At 42.3% G+C, this 27,924-nt stretch overlaps 1 protein-coding gene across 1 annotated transcript in view; it reads left to right on the forward strand.

The window, feature by feature from the left end:
* srebf1 (sterol regulatory element binding transcription factor 1) overlaps positions 1 to 27,924 on the forward strand; it is an 84,339-nt gene that overhangs the window by 37,484 nt on the left and 18,931 nt on the right. The window contains exons 8-14 of the mRNA XM_061974329.2: positions 1,279 to 1,492; positions 6,762 to 6,946; positions 10,764 to 11,025; positions 11,141 to 11,307; positions 15,205 to 15,373; positions 15,456 to 15,564; positions 23,762 to 23,871. Of these exons, the coding sequence (XP_061830313.1) occupies positions 1,279 to 1,492; positions 6,762 to 6,946; positions 10,764 to 11,025; positions 11,141 to 11,307; positions 15,205 to 15,373; positions 15,456 to 15,564; positions 23,762 to 23,871 (1,216 nt within the window). The remainder of the gene's footprint in view (positions 1 to 1,278; positions 1,493 to 6,761; positions 6,947 to 10,763; positions 11,026 to 11,140; positions 11,308 to 15,204; positions 15,374 to 15,455; positions 15,565 to 23,761; positions 23,872 to 27,924) is intronic.

Genomic DNA, 27,924 nt, shown 5'->3' on the forward strand with positions numbered 1-27,924 from the left:
GGATCTAACATAATAGTGAGAGTCCAGTCCATAGTGGATCTAACATCATAGTGAGAGTCCAGTCCATAGTGGATCTAACATAATAGTGAGAGTCCAGTCCATAGTGGATCTAACATCATAGTGAGAGTCCAGTCCATAGTGGATCTAATATAATAGTGAGAGTCCAGTCCATAGTGGATCTAACATAATAGTGAGAGTCCAGTCCATAGTGGATCTAACATAATAGTGAGAGTCCAGTCCATAGTGGATCTAACATAATAGTGTGAGAGTCCAGTCCATAGTGGATCTAACATAATAGTCTGAGAGTCCAGTCCATAGTGGATCTAACATAATATTGTGATAATCCAGTCCATAGTGGATCTAACATAATAGTGTGAGAGTCCAGTCCATAGTGGATCTAAGATAATAGTGAGAGTCCAGACCATAGTGGGGCCATCAGGAGACCATCCCGTGCGGAGACAGGTCAGCAGCGTAACCCAACCGATGCACAGGCGAGCGGTCCACCCCGGGTCCCGACTTTGGACAGCCAGCACTTCATCTGTGGCCACCGAACCTGTGCCCAAGAATAATAAAGAAATACATACGCATATAATTGACAGGAACATTCTATAGCACAAATTAGGTAAATATGATAAACATTACATAATAAAATACGTTACTACATAAGTATAAACCCATTTGACCTACTCAGTGGCCTAGTGGTTAGAGTGTCCGCCCTGAGATCGGTAGGTTGTGAGTTCAAACCCCGGCCGAGTCATACCAAAGACTATAAAAATGGGACCCATTACCTCCCTGCTTGGCACTCAGCATCAAGGGTTGGAATTGGGGGTTAAATCACCAAAATGATTCCCGGGCGCGGCCACCGCTGCTGCCCACTGCTCCCCTCACCTCCCAGGGGGTGATCAAGGGTGATGGGTCAAATGCAGAGAATAATCTCGCCACACCTAGTGTGTGTGTGACAATCATTGGTACTTTAACTTTTAACTTTATTTACTGTGTGTGTAAAATATTGCATGATAAACACATCCATGACAGACATTGTACAAAACTACTCTCTGCTTGTATTATTTAAGAGCCGGTGCCAGCCTACGGCGTCATGTAATCTTGCACAAGTACTTCTGTGACAGACTCGAATAAATCTTATGCAGAATTGACGATTTTAATCTAAAACTCCCCCAAGGATTTATGTATAAATCACACGGCACAGTATATATACACCAGGGCATTTTTAGTCGCTAAAATTTTAATCACTTTTCTCCTTGCCTTGTCTTCCACCAGCCGAACGCGGGTGTGTCGGACCGGTCGTCGACAGGTAGTGGCGCCAGTGGAATGCTGGACCGCTCCCGCATGGCGCTGTGTGCCTTCACCTTCCTCTTCCTGTCTCTCAATCCCTTGGCGACCCTGCTCTGCTCGTCTGGGAGCAGCTCGGCCAGCAGTGCAGCGAGCGCACCCCATCATACAGGCAGGAGTGTTCTGGGCTTGGACATTGCAGGTATACATGCACACTAAGGATTGGCGATATAACATCTGTTCTACATGTAAAGCGACTTTGGGTACTTAGAAAAGCGCTATATAAATCCCAGGTATTATTATTATTATTATTATTATCTGTATCAAAATATATACCGTATTTTCCGCACCATAAGCCGCCCTGGGTTATAAGCCGCGCCTTCAATGAACGGCATATTTCAAAACTTTGTCCACCTATAAGCCGCCCCGTGTTATAAGCCGCATCTAACTGTGCTAAAGGAATGTCAAAAAACAGTCAGATAGGTCAGTCAAACTTTAATAATATATTAAAAACCAGCGTGATGTGGGCGCGCATGGAGTCGTATATCAACATGGACGGAGCTGCGTGAAAAAAGCCACCCGGCCTCTTCGCGTAAACTTACCTTAACCACTCGCTCATCTTTTCTTCATCCATCCATCCCTTCGAGTTAGCTTTTATGATGACGCCGGCTGGAAAGGTCTCTTTTGGCAAGGTCTTCCTTTTGAATATCACCATGGGTGGAAGTTTCTGGCCATTAGCATGGCAAGCTAGAACCACAGTGAAGGATGACTTCTCATTCCCTGTGGTGCGAATATTCACCGTACGTGCTCCCGTTGTATCCACAGTGCGGTTCACAGGAATATCAAAAGTCAGTGGAACCTCGTCCATGTTGATAATGTTCTCTGGCCGGATCTTTTTTTCAGCTATCTTGTTTTTACAATATGCACGGAAAATAGCCAGCTTTTCTTGAAAGTCTTTAGGCAGTTGCTGTGAAATAGTAGTCCGTGTGCGGATGGAGAGATTGCGTCTTTTCATGAACCGGAAACCTGTCGCTTAGTAGGAGCCATTTTGTGGTCTTTACAGATGTAAACACACAAAGGAAATGAAACATACGGTAATATCCGCGCGCTTCTTCTTCTTCTACGCGGGCGGGTGGTTGCTTACAGTAGAAGAAGAAGCGCTTCCTGTTCTATGGGGGCGGGTGCTTACCTTGGCGGTTGCTTGCGTAGAAGAAGAAGCACTTCCTCTTCTACGGGGAAAAAAGATGGCGGCTGTTTACCGTAGTTGCGAGACCGAAACTTTATGAAAATGAATCTTAATATTAATCCATATATAAAGCACACCGGGTTATAAGGCGCACTGTCAGCTTTTGAGAAAATTTGTGGTTTTTAGGTGCGCCTTATAGTGCGGAAAATACGGTACTGCGGCCTTCTGCATGTACAGGACTGTCTTAGAAAATTAGAATATTGTGATAAAGTCCTTTTATTTTCTGTAATGCAACCAAAAACATGAAAATGTCATACATTCTGGATTCATTACACATCAACTGAAATATTGCAAGCCTTTTATTATTTTAATATTGCTGATTATGGCATACAGCTTAAGAAAACTCAAAAATCCTATCTCAAAAAATTAGAATACTTCCTCAGACCAAGTAAAAAAAAAAAAGATTTATAACAGCAAAACGAAATCATCCATCCATCCATCCATCTTCTTCCGCTTATCCGAGGTCGGGTCGCGGGGGCAGCAGCCTAAGCAGGGAAGCCCAGACTTCCCTCTCCCCAGCCACTTCGTCCAGCTCCTCCCGGGGGATCCCGAGGCGTTCCCAGGCCAGCCGGGAGACATAGTCTTCCCAACGTGTCCTGGGTCTTCCCCGTGGCCTCCTACCGGTCGGACGTGCCCTAAACACCTCCCTAGGGAGGCGCTCGGGTGGCATCCTGACCAGATGCCCGAACCACCTCATCTGGCTCCTCTCCATGTGGAGGAGCAGCGGCTTTACTTTGAGCTCCCCCCGATTGACAGAGCTTCTCACCCTATCTCTAAGGGAGAGCCCCGCCACTCGGCGGAGGAAACTCATTTCGGCCGCTTGTACCCGTGATCTTGTCCTTTCGGTCATGACCCAAAGCTCATGACCATAGGTGAGGATGGGAACGTAGATCGACCGGTAAATCGAGAGCTTTGCCTTCCGACTCAGCTCCTTCTTCACCACAACGGATCGATACAGCGTCCGCATTACTGAAGACGCCGCACCGATCCACCTGTCGATCTCACGATCCACTCTTCCCTCACTCGTGAACAAGACTCCGAGGTACTTGAACTCCTCCACTTGGGGCAAGATCTCCTCCCCAACCCGGAGATGGCACTCCACCCTTTTCCGGGAGAGAACCATGGACTCGGACTTGGAGGTGCTGATTCCCATCCCAGTTGTTTCACACTCGGCTGCGAACCGATCCAGTGAGAGCTGAAGATCTTGGCCGGAGGAAGCCATCAGGACCACATCATCTGCAAATAGCAGAGACCTAATCCTGCAGCCACCAAACCAGATCCCCTCAACGCCCTGACTGCGCCTAGAAATTCTGTCCATAAAGGTTATGAACAGAATGGGTGACAAAGGGCAGCCTTGGCGGAGTCCAACCCTCACTGGAAACGTGTCCGACTTACTGCCGGCAATGCGGACCAAGCTCTGACACTGATCATACAGGGAGCGGACTGCCACAATAAGACAGTCCGTTACCCCATACTCTCTGAGCACTCCCCACAGGACTTCCCGGGGTACACGGTCGAATGCCTTCTCCAAGTCCACAAAGCACATGTAGACTGGTTGGGCAAACTCCCATGCACCCTCAATGACCCTGCCGAGAGTATAGAGCTGGTCCACAGTTCCACGACCAGGACGAAAACCACACTGTTCCTCCTGAATCCGAGGTTCGACTATCCGGCGTAGCCTCCTCTCCAGTACACCTGAATAGACCTTACCGGGAAGGCTGAGGAGTGTGATCCCACGATAGTTGGAACACACCCTCCGGTTCCCCTTCTTAAAGAGAGGAACCACCACCCCGGTCTGCCAATCCAGAGGTACCGCCCCCGATGTCCACGCGATGTTGCAGAGTCTTGTCAACCAAGACAGCCCCACAACATCCAGCCTTTTATTATTTTAATATTGCTGATTTTGGCATACAGCTTAAGGATACTCAAAAATCCTATCTCAAAAAATTAGAATATTTCCTCAGACCAAGTAAAAAAAAAATTTTATAACAGCAAAACGAAATTAATGCACTCAGTACTTGGTTGGGAATCCTTTTGCACGGATTACTGCATCAATGCGGCGTGGCATGGAGGCAATCAGCCTGTGGCATTGCTGAGGTGTTATGGATGCCCAGGATGCTTCAATAGCGGCCTTTAGCTCATTTGCATTATTGGGTCTGGTGTCTTTCAGCTTCTTCTTCACAATACCCCACACATTCTCTATGGGGTTCAGGTCAGGGGAGTTGGCAGGCCAATCGAGGACAGTAATGCCATGTTTAGTACACCAGTTACTGGTGGTTTTGACACTGTGGGCAGGTGCCAGATTATGCTTGAAAATTAAATCATCATCTCCATAGAACTTTTCAATATCTATTGCACGATATTATTTATATGGTGCAACCCGGGTGGACACCAGAGAATACCAGATGTTTATAAGGAGTAATAAACAAGGATGCCGTAAAGGAACAATGCATAATTCTGTATAGCAATGATATATTGTTTTAATACTGTTTTTTGGAACAAATTGTTGGCATCTACAAACCCCGTTTCCATATGAGTTGGGAAATTGTGTTAGATGTAAATAGAAACAGAATACAATGATTTGCAAATCATTTTCAACCCATATTCAATTGAATGCACTACAAAGACAACATATTTGATGTTCAAACTGATAAACTTTTTTTTTTTTTTGCAAATAATCATTAACTTTAGAATTTGATGCCAGCAACACGTGACAAAGAAGTTGGGAAAGGTGGCAATAAATACTGATAAAGTTGAGGAATGCTCATCAAACACTTATTTGGAACATCCCACAGGTGAACAGGCAAATTGGGAACAGGTGGGTGCCATGATTGGGTATAAAAGTAGATTCCATGAAATGCTCAGTCGTTCACAAACAAGGATGGGGCGAGGGTCACCACTTTGTCAACAAATGCGTGAGCAAATTGTTGAACAGTTTTAAGAAAAACCTTTCTCAACCAGCTATTGCAAGGAATTTAGGAATTTCACCATCTACGGTCTGAAATATCATCAAAGGGTTCAGAGAATCTGGAGAAATCACTGCACGTAAGCAGCTAAGCCCGTGACCTTCGATCCCTCAGGCTGTACTGCATCAACAAGTGACATCAGTGTGTAAAGGATATCACCACATAGGCTCAGGAACACTTCAGAAAACCACTGTCAGTAACTACAGTTGGTCGCTACATCTGTAAGTGCAAGTTAAAACTCTCAAAAGGAAGGCGAAAACCGTTTATCAACAACACCCAGAAACGCCGTCGGCTTTCTGGGCCTGAGCTCATCTAAGATGGACCGATACAAAGTGGAAAAGTGTTCTGTGGTCTGACGAGTCCACATTTCAAATTGTTTTTGGAAACTGTGGACGTCGTGTCCTCCGGACCAAAGAGGAAAAGAACCATCCGGATTGTTATCGGCGCAAAGTTGAAAAGCCAGCATGTGTGATGGTATGGGGGTGTATTAGTGCCCAAGACATGGGTAACTTACACATCTGTGAAGGCGCCATTAATGCTGAAAGGTACATACAGGCTTTGGAGCAACATATGTTGCCATCTAAGCAACGTTACCATGGACGCCCCTGCTTATTTCAGCAAGACAATGCCAAGCCACGTGTTACATCAACATGGCTTCATAGTAAAAGAGTGCGGGTACTAGACTGGCCTGCCTGTAGTCCAGACCTGTCTCCCATTGAAAATGTGTGGTGCATTATGAAGCCTAAAATAGCACAACGGAGACCCCTGGACTGTTGAACAACTTAAGCTGTACATCAAGCAAGAATGGGAAAGAATTCCACCTGAGAAGCTTCAAAAATGTGTCTCCTCAGTTCAAAAACGTTTACGGAGTGTTGTTAAAAGGAAAGGCCATGTAACACAGTGGTGAACATGCCCTTTCCCAACTACTTTGGCACGTGTTGCAGCCATGAAATTCTAAGTTAATTATTATTTGCAAAAAAAAATACAGTTTGAGTTTGAACATCAAATATGTTGTCTTTGTAGTGCATTCAACTGAATATGGGTTGAAAAGGATTTGCGAATCATCGTAGTCCGTTTATATTTACATCTAACACAATTTCCCAACTCTAATGGAAACGGGGTTTGTATTTTAGGTGCAATATTAATTTATTCAACATTCCTGCACATCATTAGGGACACCGGCCATGTCATGCATCAAATTGTATCATAAACGGTGCACAATTTGTCACGCCATTCACAGAAATGTCCCTTCTTTGTAGCTGACTCGTGGGGCTGGATGGATTGGATGGTACCAACGATACTGGTGTGGCTTTTGAACGGCATTTTGGTGTCGGGCGTCCTGATCCGACTGCTGGTTTACGGAGAGCCTGTAACCAGACCCCATTCTGGATCTTCCGTCTTGTTCTGGAGGCACCGCAAGCAGGCAGACCTGGACCTGGCCAGAGTATGTACAGTAGGGCTTGTTGACCCTAAAACGAGGATTTAGTCATTTAGCGTAAGAGGTGACCTACAGTTAGGTCCATAAATATTTGGACATTGACACAATTTTCAGTATTCCAGCTCTGTACAGCACCGCAGTGGATTTGAAATGAAACAATCAAGATGTGCTTTAAGTGCAGACTTTGAGCTTTAATTTGAGGTTATTTACATCCAAATCAGGTGAACGGTGTAGGAATTACAACATGATTTATATATGCCTTCCACTTTTTAAGGGACCAAAAGTAAGTCCAAAGAGCTGTCACTATCAGTGAAGCAAGCCATCATTAGGCTGAAAAATCTAAACAAAGCCATCAGAGAGATAGCAAAAACATGAGATGTGGCCAAATCAACTGTTTGGTACATTCTTAAAAAGAGAACGCACTGCTGAGCTCAGCAACACCAAAAGACCTGGAAAACCACGGAAAACAAGTGTGGTGGATGACAGACAAATACCTTTCCCTTGTCAAGAAAAACCCCTTCACAACAGTTGGTCAGATAAGGAAAACTCCCCAGGAGGTAGGTGTATCAGAATCAGAATCATCTTTATTGTCATTACGCAAGGTAACGAGATTGAGGCCATTCCATACAGTGCGATGTGTGCATGCTAGAAAAACAATGTGGAAATATATAGAAATATAAAAAATGTAGAAGTGCAATGAATATGGTGTGAAATGAATATATACATGAAAAAACAAAACAAAAACAGGGTGGTTGGTGGAATGGGTTATTGCACCGAAGAGAAGGCAGTTATGAGGGACAATGGGGCAGTCCGTTCAGGATGGTTATGGCCCTGGGGAAGAAGCCTGTTTGTTTTGGTTTTAATGCACCTGTAGCGCTTCCCAGAGGGCAGCAGGTGGAACAGGTCAGAGCCAGGGTGGGTGCTGTCCTTGATGATGGCACTGGCTCTGTTGAGGCAGCGGGAGGTGTAGATGTCCGTCAGAGAGGGGAGAGGGCGGCCGATGATCTTCTGAGCCGTCTTGACCACTCTTTGCAGCCTCTCCCTGTCTGCTGCAGTGCAGCTGCCGTACCATACCGTAATACAGTAGGTCAGCAGGCTCTCGATGGACGAGCGGTAGAAGGTCAGCAGCAGGTCAGGCTTCAGGTTGTACTTCCCGAGGACTCTAAGGAAGTGTAGCCGCTGCTGAGCCTTCTTGATGATTGATGTGGTGTTGACTGTCCAGGAGAAGTCATTAGAGATGTGGACTCCAAGGTACCTGAAGGTGTGGACCCTCTCTACACGCTCGCCGTTGATGTAGAGGGGGGCAGGGTCGGTGCTGCTCCTCCTGAAGTCGACGATGATCTCTCTGGTCTTGCTGGTGTTGAGAGCGAGGTTGTTCTCCGAAGACCAGGCCGTCAGCTTCAGGACCTCCTCTCTGTATCTGTGTCCAAGTCAACAATTAAGAGAAGACTTCACCAGAGGAAATACAGAGGGTTCATCACAAGGTGTAAACCATCGATGAGCCTCAAAAACAGGAAGGCCAGATTAGGGTTTGCCAAGAAACATCTAAAAGTTCTGGAACAACATCTTATGGACAGATGAGACAAAGATCAACTTGTAGCAGAATGATGGAAAGAGAAGACTATGGAGAAGGGAAGGAACTGCTCAAGATCCATCAGTGAAGCATGGTGGTGGTAGTGGCATGCATGGCTGCCAGTGGAACTGGATCTCTTATAGTTATTGATGATGTGACAGCTGACAAAAGCAGCAGAATTAATTCTGAAGTGTTTGGGGCAATATTATCTGCTCATATTCAGCCAAATGCTTCAAAACTCATTGCACGGCGCTTCACAATGCAGATGGACAATGACCCGAAGCATACTGCGACAGCAACCAAATAGTTTTTTAAGGCAAAGAAGTGGAATGTTCTGCAATGGCCAAGTCAATCACCTGACCTGAATCCGATTGAGCATGCATTTCACTTGTTAAAGACAAAACTGAAGGGACCACCCAGCGTCTGGTGATGTCTATGGGTTCCACACTTCAGGCTGTCATTGACTGCAAAGGGTTTGCAACAAAGTATTAAAAAGTGACAATTTGATTTATGATTATGTTAGTTTGTCCAATTACTTTTGGTCCTTTAAAAAGTGGAAGGCACATATAAAATGTGTTGTAATTCCTACACCAGGGGTGCTCACACTTTTTCTGCAGGCGAGCTACTTTTCAATTGATCAAGTCGTGGGGATCTACCTCATTCATTTATAATTTATATTTACTTATTTATGAAATATATGTTTTTGTTAACAAGTTAGAGGTGTTTAATGATAATGCAAGCATGTTTAACACATAGTTAATATTGTTAACAAGTTAAAGGTGTTTAATGATAATGCAAGCATGTTTAACACATATAGTTAATATTGTTAATAAATTAAAGGTGTTTAATGATAATACAAGTATGTTTAATACATATAGTTAATATTGTTAACAAGTAAAGGGTGTTTAAAGATAATAAAAGCATGTTTAACTCACATAGTTAATATTGTTAAAAAATTAAAGGTGTTTAATGATAATACAAGCATGTTAAATACATATAGTTAATATTGTTAACAAGTTAAAGGTGTTTAATGATAATACAAGCATGTTTAACACATAGTTAATATTGTTAAAAAATTAAAGGTGTTTAATGATAATACAAGAATGTTTAACACATATAGTTAATATTGTTAACAAGTTAAAGGTGTTTAATGATAATACAAGCATGTTTAACACATATTGTTAAAAAATTAAAGGTGTTTAATGATAATACAAGAATGTTTAACACATATAGTTAATATTGTTAACAAGTTAAAGGTGTTTAATGATAATACAAGCATGTTTAACACATATAGTTAATATTGTTAACAAGTTAAAGGTGTTTAAAGATAATACAAGCATGTTTAACACATATAGTTAATATTGTTAACAAGTTAAAGGTGTTTAAAGATAATACAAGCATGTTTAACACATATAGATTCCTTTCTTTCATGAAGACAAGAATATAAGTTGGTGTATTACCTGATTCTGATGACTTGCATTGATAGGAATCAGACAGTGGTGCTGATAAGGTCCGCATTTTCGAATGGAGGAGAAAAAAAGTCCTCCTTTCTGTCCAATACCACATGAAAGTGGTTGGTTTTTGGCATCTTATTTCTCCAGCTTCCGTACTCCTTTGTATACACTTTACAAGAAATACATTGTCGGCAAACTCCGTAGCTTGCTAGCTTGTGCACGCCAGCTTTCTGAGACTCCTATTTTGTTAGCGCAACTGTGCAGTCGGTCTTTGGAGTTTTGACGACAGGTACGGCGCCAGAGTCTGTTGAAATAAAGTGTTTCTCCCGCCTTCCAGTCGGTAATTTTAATGAGCTGGCAGCAGCCAGTGTCATCTCAGAAGACCCTCGGGTGCCGTGAATGTCAATCAAGTGACGAAAATGACGTCATTGTGAAGATTTATGATCGCTCATTTTTAGGACTATTTTTTTAATGCCTGGCTGGTGATCGACTGACACACCCTCCGAGATCGACCGGTAGCTCGCGATCGACGTAATGAGCACCCCTGTCCTACACCGTTCACCTGATTTGGATGTAAATGCCCTCAAATTAAAGCTCAAAGTCTGCACTTAAAGCACATCTTTATTGTTTAATTTAAAATCCATTGTGGTGTTGTACAGAGCTGGAATACTGAAAATTGTGTCAATGTCCAAATATTTATGGACCTAACTGTATAAGAAAGAAAAATGTGTGAAAGTTGGTAATGAGCAAAAAATCCCTAGTGGCCTTTAATCCGTTTATGTCATTTGCTTCACAGGGGGATTTTGCCCAGGCCAGTCAGAACCTTTGGACTTGCCTCAAAGCTCTTGGTCGTCCCTTGCCGACATCCCAGATGGATTTGGCTTGTGCCGCGCTGTGGTCCCTCCTCCGCTTCTGCCTCCAGCGCCTCTGGGTGGGCCGCTGGCTGGCAACCCGGGCCGGGGGGCTGCGACCCGACCGTCCTCTGCAGGAGGACGCTTGCAAGAGCAGCAGGGACGCTGCCCTCGTTTACCACCGCCTTCACCAGCTGCACATGACAGGTCTGTTCACAACCCAGGGAGCCATATCGATTTGACACCAACGAAGTAGATTTAAGGGTATGTTTTCTCGACGTATTGCAATATTGATTCGTCTGTCTTGTTTTGTTGCATGCAGGTAAGCTGAACGGTAGCCACCTGTCAGCCGTGCACATGGCTCTGAGCGCAGTCAACCTGGCAGAGTGCGCCGGATCCTGTCTGCCTGTCGCCTCGCTGGCTGAGGTGTACGTCTCTGCAGCGCTCCGAGTCAAAGCCAGCCTGCCAAGGATCCTGCACTTCACCTCCGTACGTGCCCTTTTTAGTCAGCATTCATTTGTTTGTCTGCGAATGTCAGCTGTATTTTTTGCCTGGATGCTTGTCACATTCTGTGTAGCTGCACCATTTCTAAAGGCACGTCTTCACGAAAGCAGGTATTTTTTTTTTAAAAAGGGCATACTTTTTCTCTGCTAGTTTTGCCCTTTTGTCCACTTGTGAATAGAACTGAAAACAAATCCAGCCAGGCTAGATAACATACCGTATTTTTCGGAGTATAAGTCGCTCCGGAGTATACGTCGCACCGGCCGAAAATGCATAATAAAGAAGGAAAAAAACATATATAAGTCGCACTTTTTGGGGGAAATGTATTTGATAAAAGCCAACACCAAGAATAGACATTTGAAAGGCAATTTAAAATAAATAAAGAATAGTGAACAACAGGCTGAATAAGTGTACGTTATATGAGGCATAAATAACCAACTGGTATGTTAACGTAACATATTATGGTAAGAGTCATTCAAATAACTATAACATATAGAACATGCTATACGTTTACCAAACAATCTGTCACTCCTAATCGCTAAATCCCATGAAATCTTATACGTCTAGTCTCTTACGTGAATGAGATCAATAATATTATTTGATATTTTACGGTAATGTGTTAATCATTTCACACATAAGTCGCTCCCGAGTATAAGTCGCACCCAAACTATGAAAAAAACTGCGACTTATAGTCCGAAAAATACGGTAGATGTTCTTGTCTTATCCCCTTTCAATAAGAATTGTGCTCATTTATAAATAAAATGTTTCTACAACTTTTTTTTGTGATAGAGTGATTGGAGCACATACTTGTTGGTCACAAAAAAACATTCATGAAGTTTGCTTCTTTTATGAATTTATTATGGGTCTACTGAAAATGTTGGGTCAAAAGTATACATACAGCAATGTTAATATTTGCTTACATGTCCCTTGGCAAGTTTCACTGCAATAGGACGCTTTTGGTAGCCATCCACAAGCTTCTGCTTGAATTTTTGACCACTCCTCTTGACAAAATTGGTGCAGTTCAGCTAAATTTGTTGGTTTTCTGACATAGCCTTGTTTCTTCAGCATTGTCCAGTCAGGACTTTGGGGAGGCCATTCTAAAACCTTAATTGTAGCCTGATTTAGCCATTCCTTTACCACTTTTGACGTGTGTTTGGGGTCATTGTCCTGTTGGAACACCCAACTGCGCCCAAGACCCAACCTCCGGGCTGATGATTTTAGCTTGTCCTGAAGAATTTGGAAGTAATCCTTCTTTTTCATTGTCCCATTTACTTTCTGTAAAGCACCAGTTCCATTGGCAGCAAAACAGGCCCAGAGCAGAATACTAAAACCACCATGCTTGACGGTAGGAATGGTGTTCCTGGGATTAAAGGCCTCACCTTTTCTCCTCCAAACATATTCCTGGGTATTGTGGCCAAACAGCTACATTTTTGTTTCATCTGACATCAAATTGACAAAAATAAGACTTTCTGGAGGAAAGTTCTGTGGTCAAACTTCATGAATGTTTTTTGTGACCAACAATTATGTGCTCCAATCACTCCATCACAAAAAAATAAGAGTTGTAGAAATGTTTGGAAACTCAAGACAGCCATGACATTATGTTCTTTACAAGTGTATGTCAACTTTTGACCACGACTGTACAAGTATTGTTATACGCACTAACTTTAAACATACTGTAAATGCTCCACTTACCGTCACGATTGTTAGTGGTTTACAAAAAGAAAATGACCGCCACACTCTCTAATTAGTGCTGGGTCAATAAACAGTGGCATTAACAGATGTGGCGAAACCTTGTTTTCAATTACCTCCACAAGATACATTTGAAGTGTCTTCAGCATCCTTCATTCAGCAGCTTTAGTGCAATGCTTACAGTGTTTCCCACAAGACAGGCATCTATTTGTGGTGGTGTGGTCGGGGGGTGACGGTGACAGCGGCGATGACCAAGAAGAACGCGGAGTTGGAATATAAGTACAACACTTTATGTACATATTTAGCTCATTAAAATTACCGACAGGAAGGCGAGAAACACTTTATTTCAACAGACTCTGGCGCCGTACCTGTCGTCAAAACTCCAAAGACCGACTGCACAGTTGCGCTAACAAAATAAGAGTCTCAGAAAGCTGGCGTGCACAAGCTAGCAAGCTACGGAGTTTGCCGACAATGTATTTCTGGTAAAGTGTATACAAAGGAGTACAGAAGCTGGACAAATAAGATGCCAAAAACCAACCACTTTCATGTGGTATTGGACAGAAAGGAGGACTTTTTTTCTCCTCCATTCGAAAATGTGGACATTATCAGCACCACTGTCTGATTCCTATCAATGCAAGTCATCACAATCAGGTAATACACCAACTTATATTCTTGTCTTCATGAAAGAAAGGAATCTATATGTGTTAAACATGCTTGTATTATCTTTAAACACCTTTAACTTGTTAACAATATTAACTATATGTGTTAAACATGCTTGTATTATCTTTAAACACCTTTAACTTGTTAACAGCCCTGCGATGAGGTGGCGACTTGTCCAGGGTGTACCCCGCCTTCCGCCCGATTGTAGCTGAGATAGGCTCCAGTGCCCCCCGCGACCCCAAAGGGAATAAGCGGTAGAAAATGGATGGATGGATGGAACTTGTTAACAATATTAACTATATGTGTTAAACATACTTGTATTATCATTAAACACCTTTAATTTATTAACAATATGTGTTAAACATGCTTGTATTATCTTTAAACACCTTTAACTTGTTAACAATATTAACTATATGTGTTAAACATGCTTGTATTATCATTAAACACCTTTAATTTTTTAACAATATTAACTATATGTATTAAACATACTTGTATTATCATTAAACACCTTTAATTTCTTAACAATATTAACTATATGTGTTAAACATGCTTGCATTATCATTAAACACCTTTAACTTGTTAACAAAAACATATATTTCATAAATAAGTAAATATAAATGATATATATGAATGAGGTAGATCCCCACGACTTGATCAATTGAAAAGTAGCTCGCCTGCAGAAAAAGTGTGAGCACCCCTGCAATACACCCATCTGAACAGGTCAGCCACCTGTTTAAAGCCCGATCACAGTTGAAATCTTGAAATGAAGGGCCTTTAATGGCCAAAACATTAACCTGGACAACATTGTAACAGCTGGTTGGCTCAGATTTTATTCTTTTCATTGCATTCACATGCTGCAGTGGACAGTGGACAATTTAGCTTCATTATTAATGCAGTATCTGAAGCACCGTCTCCACGTGTGTTTATTGACAACAGGGTTATAACCTGGACACGTTAGCTCGTCGGTATGGTAACACGTGACGTGACAACAGCGGCGGTGTTAATGAAGCAGCGTCAGGCTGCTCACCGTCAGTGAAACGCTCGGTGAAATCGAGGATTAACGTTAAATATATGACGAGCCGCGAGCGATGCAGCTATAACTTATCTACCACAACCTATATTACCCTCGTATTTTGATCTGGTCGGTCCGTTCTTTTACTCCGCCGTCTTCTTCTTCTTCTGGCCCACCAGGTGAATTAAGTGCTATTGGCGGAGTTACAATGCATAGTAGGCTACCGCCACCTACTGCACCGGAGTTGTAACTACAAGGTACATTCACAGACAGTCCCATTGCTTTTATGAGCGGTCGAGCGAGTCAAAAGCCGAAAAATCCATTTGTGGCGGACGTAATTCTTTTGTGGCGGGCCGCCACAAATAAATGAATGTGTGGGAAACACTGGCTTAGTTATCGCTACTGTTGCGCTTTGTTAGATGGATAATTATGCATATTTATGTGGACAAAACATGACCATTCGTATCAAAACCTGCCCACAAGATGTTGAGTATTTTTTTTGTGTTTTCCATTTTTTCATGTAGCGGGTTTTCCTGAGTAGTGCACGCCAGGCGTGTCTGTCAACCAGCGGCAGCGTGCCTCCAGCCATGCAGTGGCTCTGTCAACCTCTCGGCCACCGCTTCTTCGTGGATGGAGATTGGGCCATTCGCAGCGTCCCCAAAGAGAGCATTTACAGCCAGGCGGGCAATACAGGTAAAAAGAGATGCGTGTGTAAACGTGTGCGTGTTGTGGTATATACTCCTGTTATTAACGGTTGTTTAACATATCCTTACAGTGGACCCTCTGGCTCAGGTGACGCAGGCTTTCAGAGAACACCTGCTGGAGAAGGCTCTTTACCGTGTGGCCCAGCCCAAAGGGGAGAAAAGCCCGAGCCAGAGCGAGGGGTGAGCAAATCATCCACACACAACTCTTTGGTACAAAAAAATGAGCTATTATCAGTAGAGATTTTCCGATAATGGCTTTTTTGCCGATATTCCGATATTGTCCAACTCTTAATTACTGATTCCGATATCAACCGATACCGATATATACAGTCGTGGAATTAACACAGTATTATGCCTAATTTTGTTGTGATGCCCCGCTGGATGCATTAAACCAGGGGTGCTCATTACGTCGATCGCGAGCTACCGGTCGATCTCGAAGGGTGTGTCAGTCGATCACCAGCCAGGCATTAAAAAAATAGTCCTAAAAATGAGCGATCATAAATCTTCACTATGACGTCACTTGATTGACATTCACGGCACCCGAGGGTCTTCTGAGATGACGCTGGCTGCTGCCAGCTCATTAAAATTACCGACTGGAAGGCGAGAAACACTTTATTTCAACAGACTCTGGCGCCGTACCTGTCGTCAAAACTCCAAAGACCGACTGCACAGTTGCGCTAACAAAACAAGAGTCTCGGAAAGCTGGCGTGCACAAGCTAGCAAGCTACGGAGTTTGCCGACAATGTATTTCTTGTAAAGTATATACAAAGGAGTACGGAAGCTGGACAAATAAGATGCCAAAAACCAACCACTTTCATGTGATATTGGACAGAAAGGAGGACTTTTTTTCTCCTCCATTCGAAAATGCGGACGTTATCAGCACCACTGTCTGATTCCAATCAATGCAAGTCATCACAATCAGTTAATACACCAATTTAAATTCTTGTCTTCATGAAAGAAAGGAATCTATATGTGTTAAACATGCTTGTATTATCTTTAAACACTTTTAACTTGTTAACAATATTAACTATATGTGTTAACATGCTTGTATTAACTTTAAACACCTTTAACTTGTTAACAATATTAACTATATGTGTTAAACATGCTTGTATTATCTTTTAACACCTTTAACCTATTAACAATATTAACTATATGTGTTAAACATGCTTGTATTATCTTTAAACACTTTTAACTTGTTAACAATATTAACTATATGTGTTAACATGCTTGTATTAACTTTAAACACCTTTAAGTTGTTAACAATATTAACTATATGTGTTAACATGCTTGTATTATCTTTAAACACCTTTAACTTGTTAACAATATTAACTATATGTGTTAAACATGCTTGTATTATCTTTAAACACCTTTAACTTGTTAACAATATTAACTATATGTGTTAAACATGCTTGTATTATCTTTTAACACCTTTAACTTATTAACAATATTAACTATATGTGTTAAATATGCTTGTATTATCTTTAAACACCTTTAAGTTGTTAACAATATTAACTATATGTATTAAACATGCTTGTATTATCATTAAACACCTTTAACTTGTTAACAATATTAACTATATGTGTTAAACTACTCAGTGGCCTAGTGGTTAGAGTGTCCGCCCTGAGATCGGTAGGTTGTGAGTTCAAATCCCGGCCGAGTCATACCAAAGACTATAAAAATGGGACCCATTACCTCCCTGCTTGGCACTCAGCATCAAGGGTTGGAATTGGGGGTTAAATCACCAAAAATGATTCCCGGGCGCGGCCACCGCTGCTGCCCACTGCTCCCCTCACCTCCCAGGGGGTGATCAAGGGTGATGGGTCAAATGCAGAGAATAATCTCTAGTGTGTGTGTGTGACAATCATTGGTACTTTAACTTTTAACTTTAAACATGCTTGCATTATCTTTAAACACCTTTAACTTATTAACAATATTAACTATATGTATTAAACATGCTTGTATTATCATTAAACACCTTTAACTTATTACCAATATTAACTATAAGTGTTAAACATGCTTGCATTATCTTTAACCACCTTTAACTTGTTAACAATATTAACTATATGTGTTAACATGCTTGTATTATCTTTAAACACCTTTAACTTGTTAACAATATTAACTATATGTGTTAAACATGCTTGTATTATCTTTAAACACCTTTAACTTGTTAACAATATTAACTATATGTGTTAAACATGCTTGTATTATCTTTTAACACCTTTAACTTATTAACAATATTAACTATATGTGTTAAATATGCTTGTATTATCTTTAAACACCTTTAAGTTGTTAACAATATTAACTATATGTATTAAACATGCTTGTATTATCATTAAACACCTTTAACTTGTTAACAATATTAACTATATGTGTTAAACTACTCAGTGGCCTAGTGGTTAGAGTGTCCGCCCTGAGATCGGTAGGTTGTGAGTTCAAATCCCGGCCGAGTCATACCAAAGACTATAAAAATGGGACCCATTACCTCCCTGCTTGGCACTCAGCATCAAGGGTTGGAATTGGGGGTTAAATCACCAAAAATGATTCCCGGGCGCGGCCACCGCTGCTGCCCACTGCTCCCCTCACCTCCCAGGGGGTGATCAAGGGTGATGGGTCAAATGCAGAGAATAATCTCTAGTGTGTGTGTGTGACAATCATTGGTACTTTAACTTTTAACTTTAAACATGCTTGCATTATCTTTAAACACCTTTAACTTATTAACAATATTAACTATATGTATTAAACATGCTTGTATTATCATTAAACACCTTTAACTTATTACCAATATTAACTATAAGTGTTAAACATGCTTGCATTATCTTTAACCACCTTTAACTTGTTAACAATATTAACTATATGTGTTAAACATGCTTGTATTATCTTTAAACACCTTTAACTTATTAACAATATTAACTATATGTGTTAAACATGCTTGTATTATCATTAAACACCTTTAACTTGTTAACAAAAACATATATTTCATAAATAAGTAAATGTAAATTATATATATGAATGAGGTAGATCCCCACGACTTGATCAATTGAAAAGTAGCTCACCTGCAGAAAAAGTGTGAGCACCCCTGCATTAAACAATGTAACAAGGTTTTCCAAAATAAATCAACTCAAGTTATGGAAAAACATGGCACTGCCATATTTATTATTGAAGTCACAAAGTGCATTCTTTTTTTTTTAACATGCCTCAAAACAGCAGCTTGGAATTTGGGACATGCTCTCCCTGAGAGAGCATGAGGAGGTTGAGGTGGGCGGGGTTGAGGTGGGGGCCGGGGGGTGTATATTGTAGCGTCCCGGAAGAGTTAGTGCTGCAAGGTGTTCTGGGTATTTGTCCTGTTGTGTTTATGTTGTGTTACGGTGCGGGTGTTCTCCCGAAATGTGTTTGTCATTCTTGTTTGGTGTGGGTTCACAGTGTTGCGCATATTTGTAACAGTGTTAAAGTTACTCATGTGAATGCCATGCATACTTGGTCAACAGCCATACAGGTCACACCGAGGGTGGCCGTATAAACAACTTTAACACTGTTACAAATATGCGCCACACTGTGAACCCACACCAAACAAGAATGACAAACACATTTTCGGGAGAACATCCGCACCGTAACACAACATAAACACAACAGAACAAATACCCAGAATCCCTTGCAGCACTAACTCTACAATACGCTACAATATACACCCCCGCTACCACCAAACCCCGCCCACCTCAACCCCGCCCCCCACCCCCATCTCCCGAATTCGGAGGTCTCAAGGTTGGCAAGTATGGTATATGGTAGCGTCCCGGAAGAGTTAGTGCTGCAAGGAGTTCTGGGTATTTGTCCTGTTGTGTTTATGTTGTGTTACGGTGCGGGTGTTCTCCCGAAATGTGTTTGTCATTCTTGTTTGGTGTGGGTTCACAGTGTGGCGCATATTTGTAACAGTGTTAAAGTTGTTTATACGGCCACCCTCAGTGTGACCTGTATGGCTGTTGACCAAGTATGCCTTGCATTCACTTGAGTGTGTGAAAAGTCGTAGATATTATGTGACTGGTTACTCATGTGAATGCAAGGCATACTTGGTCAACAGCCATACAGGTCACACTGAGGGTGGCCGTATAAACAACTTTAACACTGTTACAAATATGCGCCACACTGTGAACCCACACCAAACAAGAATGACAAACACATTTTCGGGAGAACATCCGCACCGTAACACAACATAAACACAACAGGACAAATACCCAGAATCCCTTGCAGCACTAACTCTACAATACGCTACAATATACACCCCCGCTACCACCAAACCCCGCCCCCCACCCCCCATCTCCCGAATTCGGAGGTCTCAAGATTGGCAAGTATGGTATATGGTAGCGTCCCGGAAGAGTTAGTGCTGCAAGGAGTTCTGGGTATTTGTCCTGTTGTGTTTATGTTGTGTTACGGTGCGGGTGTTCTCCCGAAATGTGTTTGTCATTCTTGTTTGGTGTGGGTTCGCATATTTGTAACAGTGTTAAAGTTGTTTATACGGCCACCCTCAGTGTGACCTGTATGGCTGTTGACCAAGTATGCGTTGCATTCACTTGAGTGTGTGAAAAGCCGTAGATATTATGTGACTGGGCCGGCACGCAAAGGCAGTGCCTTTAAGGTTTATTGGCGCTCGGTACTTCTCCCTACGTCCGTGTACAAAAGTCATAAATTTTACTTTTTGAAACCGATACCGATAATTTTGAAACCGATACCGATAATTTACGATATTACATTTTTAAAACATTTATCGGCCGATAATATCGGCAGTCCGATATTATCGGACATCTCTAATAATAATAATGTTAATAAATGATCTACTAAAGACAAAACACATCTGTGGTACATTACATGGGACATGTAAGTGTCAAAAAGACAGCCAAAAGAGGTTGGTAGATAAGAATAAATCTAAAAGTAAAATATAGTGTAGAAATGCACCCAATTGCAGGAAATGTAGTTTTGATTTTCAAAAATGTTCTTTTGGGGTTTTGCTTTGTTTACCTTTTTTTTCTCCACAGTTTTCCTCTTTTTTTTCCTCAAAGGGTGCTCACATCCATGAAAAATATATATCTACACTAGGGATGTCCCGATCCAGGTTTTTGCACTTCCGATCCGATACCGATATTGTTTTTGCATTTCCGATCCGATACCAATACTGACCGATACCGATACTGGCCTATCCGAGCATGTATTAAAGTTTAAAGTTATTTAGCCTACTTAGTTGTCAGAATCATGTTGAAAAGGGTTTTAGTACTCTTGATAACAACTAGCCAGCTGAATTAGGGGAGTTTGAATAATACACAATGGTTGGTAACAAGAAACTGACCTGTTTATTCAAGGATAAACACAAAATAGACAAAATTATACATGACAAACAGAAATGGCATCATTGAACTAGGGCTGGGCGATATGGCCTTTTTTTAATATTGCGATATTTTAAGGCCATATTGCGATACACGATATATATCTCGATATTTTGCCTTAGCCTTGAATGAACACTTGATGCATATAATCACAGCAGTATGATGATTCTATGTGTTTTGATTGATAGATTGAGACTTTTATTAGTAGGTTGCACAGTGAAGTACATATTCCGTTCAATTGACCACTAAATGGTAACACCCCAATAAGTTTATCAACTTGTTTAAGTCGGGGTCCACTTAAATTGATTCATGATACAGATATATACTATCAGATATATACTATCATCATAATACAGTCATCACACAAGATAATCACATTGAATTATTTACATTATTTATAATCCAGGGTGTGGAGGGGGGCGCCGGATGTAAGTGTCAAAAAGACAGCCAAAAGAGTTTGATATGAGAATAAATCTAAAGTTAAAATATAGGGTAGAAATGCACCCATTTGCAGGAAATGTAGTCTTGATTTTCAACATTTTCTTTCAAGGCTTGCATGTCTACATTAAAACATTCTTCTTCATACTGCATTAATATATGCTACTTTTAAACTTTCATGCAGAGAAGGAAATCACAACTAAAAAAAATCACTAATTTTTTCAGACGGTGTTGATGTTTAAATTTTTGCCTTTGCATTTTGATGGTGTGGACGTGTGGCCCCGAATGGAGATAAGCGTCTCGACAGACGTCACAATATTTGAACAATGATGACGAAAACTGTTGTCTCTGTCGTGTCCGTTTGTCGAAAATTGTTATGCGCTTATTTTTTTATTTGATTTTGTGCGTGGCATAGATTTGCCGTGCACAGAGGACGCTTGAGCAGGCGCGCACCTTAGCGGCTGCGCTAGCATCACAGCTAACGTTAGCCATGCCGCTACCTCGCTCTCTGCTGGGAGAGGACGTATACGTATGTGACGTATGACGTGACAGTATGTGACGTGTGTAAGAAGGTGCGCTCGCTGTCTGTGAGAGGGAGACACAGGAAAGAGTGAGAAGAGCCTGTCGTGTAATGCCAGCAGCTAAAAGCAACTGCGTGAGAATTGTGGATGTGTTGAAGATGTGCTGGAAAATTCGGAAAGGAAATTACGGAGCAGCAGAAAAGTGGAATGTATTATTTAAATCGGTGCGTTGGAAAACACGGACCGGAGTTTTTTTAAAACTGGATCTGGATCGGCATTTTCCCATGCCTTGCCGATACGCAATTTTTGGCAAATATCGGCAGTCGATCCGATATTTGGATCGGATCGGACATCCCTAATCTACACTACATGGACACTTATTGTCTGAATGCTGTTCCAGATGTCAAATATGCCATATCCATCGGTCAGTGTTTTTCTACATGAGTCAATACCATAATAATTGTTTCTTCCATTTGTATTATTCAGTATATCAGACATAGATCTTATCTGTCTTTATTTAACAAAGAAGAAAACCACAACTTTGTGTGGTGTTCGGGTCTGTGGGACCCGTTTTAATTTTTTATTAAAAGAAAAATGATACAATTAATTAATTTTTCAAACTGAGACTCACTGACTTTCTGTGAAGAACATATATCAGAATACATATTTAATGACCACACACCATACACCCCCCCTACACATTTCTATTACATATAAGATGTCCGGGTCCACTGGACCCAGGGCTAATAGAAGTGTGCAAATTGATGTTCTGTGTACACACACACACACACACACACACACACACACACACTAGAGATGCGCGGTTTGCGGGCACAACCGCGGAGTCCGCGGATTATCCGCGGATCGGGCGGATGAAATTTAAAAAATTTTGATTTTAAATAGATTCAGGCGGGTGGCAGTTAAACCAATTGGGAAATATATATACATAGTTAAATGTTGTTACCCACATACGAAAAACGAGCAGGCACCTGCAGCATATGCCACAACAGAAGAAAAAAAAAAGAGATGGACACTTTTACGGAGCGGAGAAGGGACGCCTCGCCGGGGTCCGGGACCGAGGCCCCTTCCCCCGAAAGGGCCCCACCGGGAGCCGTAGCTGAGGCGATCCGCGAGAAGGGCCCGACGCACGTCCAGGGTCACCACCGCGCCCACCGCACCGACACCCCGCCTCGTCCGCCTTCGCTGCGGCCGGCGTCACGCGCAGCAGGTAAGCAGCTTACCTGCCCGCCACCCCCGTGGCCGGGGGCTCGTAACAGGGGTCACTCCGCGCGCTCCGCCCGCGCAGCTTACCTGCCCGCCACCCCTGTTGCCGGGGGCGCGTAACAGGGGTCACTCCGCGCGCAGTGCGCTCACGAAAGGGGTGGGGCTCACCCTGGTTGATATAGACAGCAGGACGGTGGCCATGGAAGTTGGAACCCGCTAAGGAGTGTGTAACAACCCACCTGCCGAATCAACTAGCCCTGAAAATGGATGGCGCTGGAGCGTCGGGCCCATACCCGGCCGTCGCCGGCAGCGAGACGCGCTTGGAGGTGCGCTCAGCGCGGCTCCCATATGATTGCGCACTGGTGTGCGTCTGGGTCGTGACAGCGTGGCACGCGAATGTCTGTGCTGCATTGGATCAGTCTCCTTTCTTTAACAGGCAAAAGCTTTATAACCTCACTAATGCCTTGCATCGTCTATATTAGATATATAACAACGGGCGGGTGCGGGCGGGTGCGGTTCTGATCAAATGTTACATCGGGTGGATGGCGGATGGTTGACGACTTTCTGATGCGGTTGCGGATGAAATAATTGCCTATCCGCGCATCTCTAACACACACACACACACACAGCAGGCCTAAACAGGAGGAGGACAGAGTGTAGGTACACAGAACATCAGAGGGTCAAATGTGCGAGAAAATGAGAGCAGACAGTGTTGACAAACAATGTTGCAACCTTGTGTGGGAACCGAGCTGCATATACCGTACATATGTGAAGGAAATGGTGTCCAGTATTTTATCATTTAAAAAAAAATATTTCTTTCCTCAGGGAGTACGCTGATGCTCTGGAGTATCTGCAGCTGCTGATTAGTGCCTCTGATGCAGCTGGTGCCACATCCCAATCCTTTGCTATTGGCTCCAACATGGCGACTGTGACCGGTACGTATCTGATGCTGATGATACATTTGTTGAATTTTTTCATTATAATAATCAGTCGTAACTAGGGTTGTAAGGTATACCAGTACTAGTATAGTACCACGATACTAATGAATCATATTCGATACTATACCGCCTCTAAAAAGTACTGATCCCCCACTCGTCGTGGTCACGTCCTGTCATTGCTGGTTTTACGGGCAGAGGAGCATGTTCGGCAGCGCACAATCACAGAGTACTTACAAGCAGACACAGTGTGTAGACAGAAAAGGGAGAATGGACGCATTTTGGCTTGAAAAGTAAAGATAAAGGTGAAGTTATAACACTAAAACACCCTCAGGAAGAGGTGCTTTAAAACAGTGTTTTAGCTACTTCTAAATCACTAATCCTTGTCTCCATGGTGACAAATAAAGTACGTTTCTTACAAGTATCATTATCACTGCAGGACGAGGAATAGCTAAACATGCTTCACTACACACCGTAGCTCACCGGCGTCACAATGTAAACAAACGCCATGGGTGGATCTACACCTGACATCCACTGTAATGATACCAAGTACAAGAGCGCATCTAGTCGATACTACTATGTATACATCGATATTTTTTAGCTTCACAAAACTTTTTTCGTTTAAAAAAAAATGTATATTGTGTTTGTAAACTCCCTGGACACATGAGGACTTTGAATATGACCAATGTATGATCCTGTAACTACTTGGTATCGGATTGATACCTAAATGTGTGGTATCATCCAAAACTAATGTAAAGTATCAAACAACAGAAGAATAAGTGATTATTACATTTGAACAGAAGTGTAGATAGAACATGTTGAAAGAGAAAGTAAACAGATATTAACAGTAAGTGAACAAGTAGATTAATAATTCATTTTCTACCACTTGTCCTTAATAAAGTGTACAAAATAATAGGTGTATAAATGACACAATATGTTACTGCATATGTCAGCAGCTAAATTATGAGCCTTTGTTTGTTTACTTACTACTGAAAGCCAAGTTGTCTATTATGTTCACTATTTTATTTAAGGACAAACTTGCAATGAGAATGTTTAATGTACCGAAATATTTTTCGTTACAATAAAGCCAATAATGCAATATTTGCGGTGCCCTTTATTTAGAAAAGTATCGGAAAGTACCGAAAAGTATCGAAATACATTTTGGTACCGGTACCAAAATACAACACTAGTTGTAACTGTAGAAGTGATGTTGGCAGGTTTTCAATGTACGTAGTGTGTCCCCGAGACTCATTTCATTTCTTTGACGTGTTTGGTTTTCACACGCTTTGTTTTTCTAGTGGCACGAGCCATCTGTCTCTTCTTGTTGCTCTGCAGTCACCAGTTGTGCCGACACGCACACGATTGTTTCTCTTTAGAATAACACGAGCGATAGATAGATGGATAGATAGATAGTACTTTATTGATTCCTTCAGGAGAGTTCCCCCAGGAAAATTTAAATTCCAGCAGCAGTGTACAGAATTGAGATATAATTTAAAAAGTAAATAATAAATAATGGGGGTATATGTTATTGTTTTGCACCCCCTGTCATCCTAGTACCCCCCCGACAATTTTCATTAACGATTTTTGTCAACAACGTCAACGAATGGTTGCCTTTAGGGCTGCAACTAACGATTAATTTGATAATCGATTAATCTGTCGATTATTACTTCGATTACCGTATTTTTCGGACTATAAGTTGCAGTTTTTTTCATAGTTTGGCCGGGCTCCAGTGCGATTTATATATGTTTTTTTCCTTCTTTATTATATGCATTTTCGGCAGGTGCCACTTATACTCCGGTGCGACTTATACTCCGAAAAATACGGTAATAATCGGATAAAAGAGACAAACTTCATTTCTGTCCTTTCCAGTATTTTATTGAAAAAAAAAAACAGCATACCGGCGCCATGTTCTTTTTACTTGCAAATAAAACAAGGAAAATGTTACAAAAATGCACACTTTTGACACCCCTGCTATAGATAATAACAAATTAAATGTGATAAATCAATGGATAAAAAGCAGAGCCTGGCGACGCATGCACGTTTCTCACAACTCTCTCTCTCTCTCTCTGTTTCTCCCCCTCCCTCATGAATGCTGCTGCACGCTAGAGATGCGCGGATAGGCAATTATTTCATCCGCAACCGCATCACAAAAGTCGTCAACCATCCGCCATCCACCCGAATTAACATTTAATCTAAACCGCACCCGCCCGCCATCCGCCACCCGCCCGTTGTTATATATCTAATATAGACGATGCAAGGCATTAGTGAGGTTATAAAGCTTTTGCCTGTTAAAGAAAGGAGACTGATCCAATGTAGCAGAGACATTCAATGCGTGCCACGCTGTCACGGCCCAGACGCACACCAGTGCGCAATCATCTGGGAGCCGCGCTGAGCGCACCTCCAAGCGCGCTCGCGCCACTCAAACTGCTGCAGGCAGCTGCGTTCTATCTTGTTTTAACATCCTGTGGCACTCTTCTGGGATCACGGCGGACGAAACTGCTCATGCTCAGGGTGTTTGTGGAGGTTCGGGGTTTTGCACAAATGTGATGCACCATGTTAGATGTCCCGGTTTTGTGACTGTCGTAGACATAAACAGCGTCGCAGCTCTTGCAAATCACGTAGCCAGCATTACTATCATCCTGATTTACAACCTCATAAAAACGAGTCCACGCTGAACTTTTCTGGCCTTTTTTTCACCTGGTCTTTAGTATTCCCTTTTTTAGTTTGTCGCGTACCACGTTTGCTGCCGGCGTTGCCATCTTTTTTTTTTTTTCTTCTTCTGTTGTGGCATATGCTGCAGGTGCCTGCTCGTTTTTCGTATGTGGGTAACAACATTTAACTATGTATATATATTTCCGAATTGGTTTAACTGCCACCCGCCTGAATCTATTTAAAATCTAATTTTTTTTTATTTCAACCGCCCGACCCGACCCGCGGATAAAATCTAATTTTTTTTTATTTCAACCGCCCGACCCGCGGATAATCCGCGGACTCCGCGGTTGTGTCCGCAAACCGCGCATCTCTACTGCACGCACAATTTGTTGTGTTTTTAACCCCTTCTTAACCCTGAACGTACATTGAAAATACACGCAACCCTAACTCAAAATGCCGGACATTTGAAGCATTTAAGAAACTCCGCCCTGACAGCCCCGCAAAAGAGGACATGTCCGGTGAAAAGAGGACGTATGGTCAGTCTATCCTAGCCCGTTAGCTGCTAGCATGCTATCACCGGACATGTCCTATTTTGCTATCATGCTAGCAGCTAACGGGCTAGGATAGACTGACCATATGTCCTCTTTTCACCGGACATGTCCTCTTTTGTGGGGCTGTCAGGGCGGAGTTTCTTAAATGCCTCAAATGTCCGGCATTTTGAGTATTGTTTACACAACGTGCAGTACGCTACTTAATATGTCCGTGTGGAAACTCGTTCGGCACACCTCCGCACCGAAACGAAACCCCCGTACCCGATACAAATACACATACCGTTACAACCCTATTACCGTATTTTCCGCACCATAAGGCGCCCTGGGTTATAAGCCGCGCCTTCAATGAACGGCATATTTCAAAACTTTGTCCACCTATAAGCCGCCCCGTGTTGTAAGCCGCATCTAACTGCGCTAAAGGAATGTCAAAAAAACAGTCAAATAGGTCAATCAAACTTTAATAATATATTAAAACCAGCGTGATGTGGGCGCGCATGGAGTCGTATATCAACATGGACGAAGCTGCGTGAAAAAAGCCACCCGGCCTCTTCGCGTAAACTTAAACTTACCTTAACCACTCGCTCATCTTTTCTTCATCCATCCCTTCGAGTTAGCTTTTATGATGACGCCGGCTGGAAAGGTCTCTTTTGGCAAGGTCTTCCTTTTGAATATCACCATGGGTGGAAGTTTCTGGCCATTAGCATGGCAAGCTAGAACCACAGTGAAGGATGACTTCTCATTCCCTGTGGTGCGAATATTCACCGTACGTGCTCCCGTTGTATCCACAGTGCGGTTCACAGGAATATCAGTTGCTGTGAAATAGTAATCCGTGTGCGGATGGAGAGATTGC

This window comes from Nerophis lumbriciformis, linkage group LG22, assembly GCF_033978685.3.
Source record: "Nerophis lumbriciformis linkage group LG22, RoL_Nlum_v2.1, whole genome shotgun sequence".
Lineage (NCBI taxonomy): Eukaryota > Metazoa > Chordata > Actinopteri > Syngnathiformes > Syngnathidae > Nerophis > Nerophis lumbriciformis.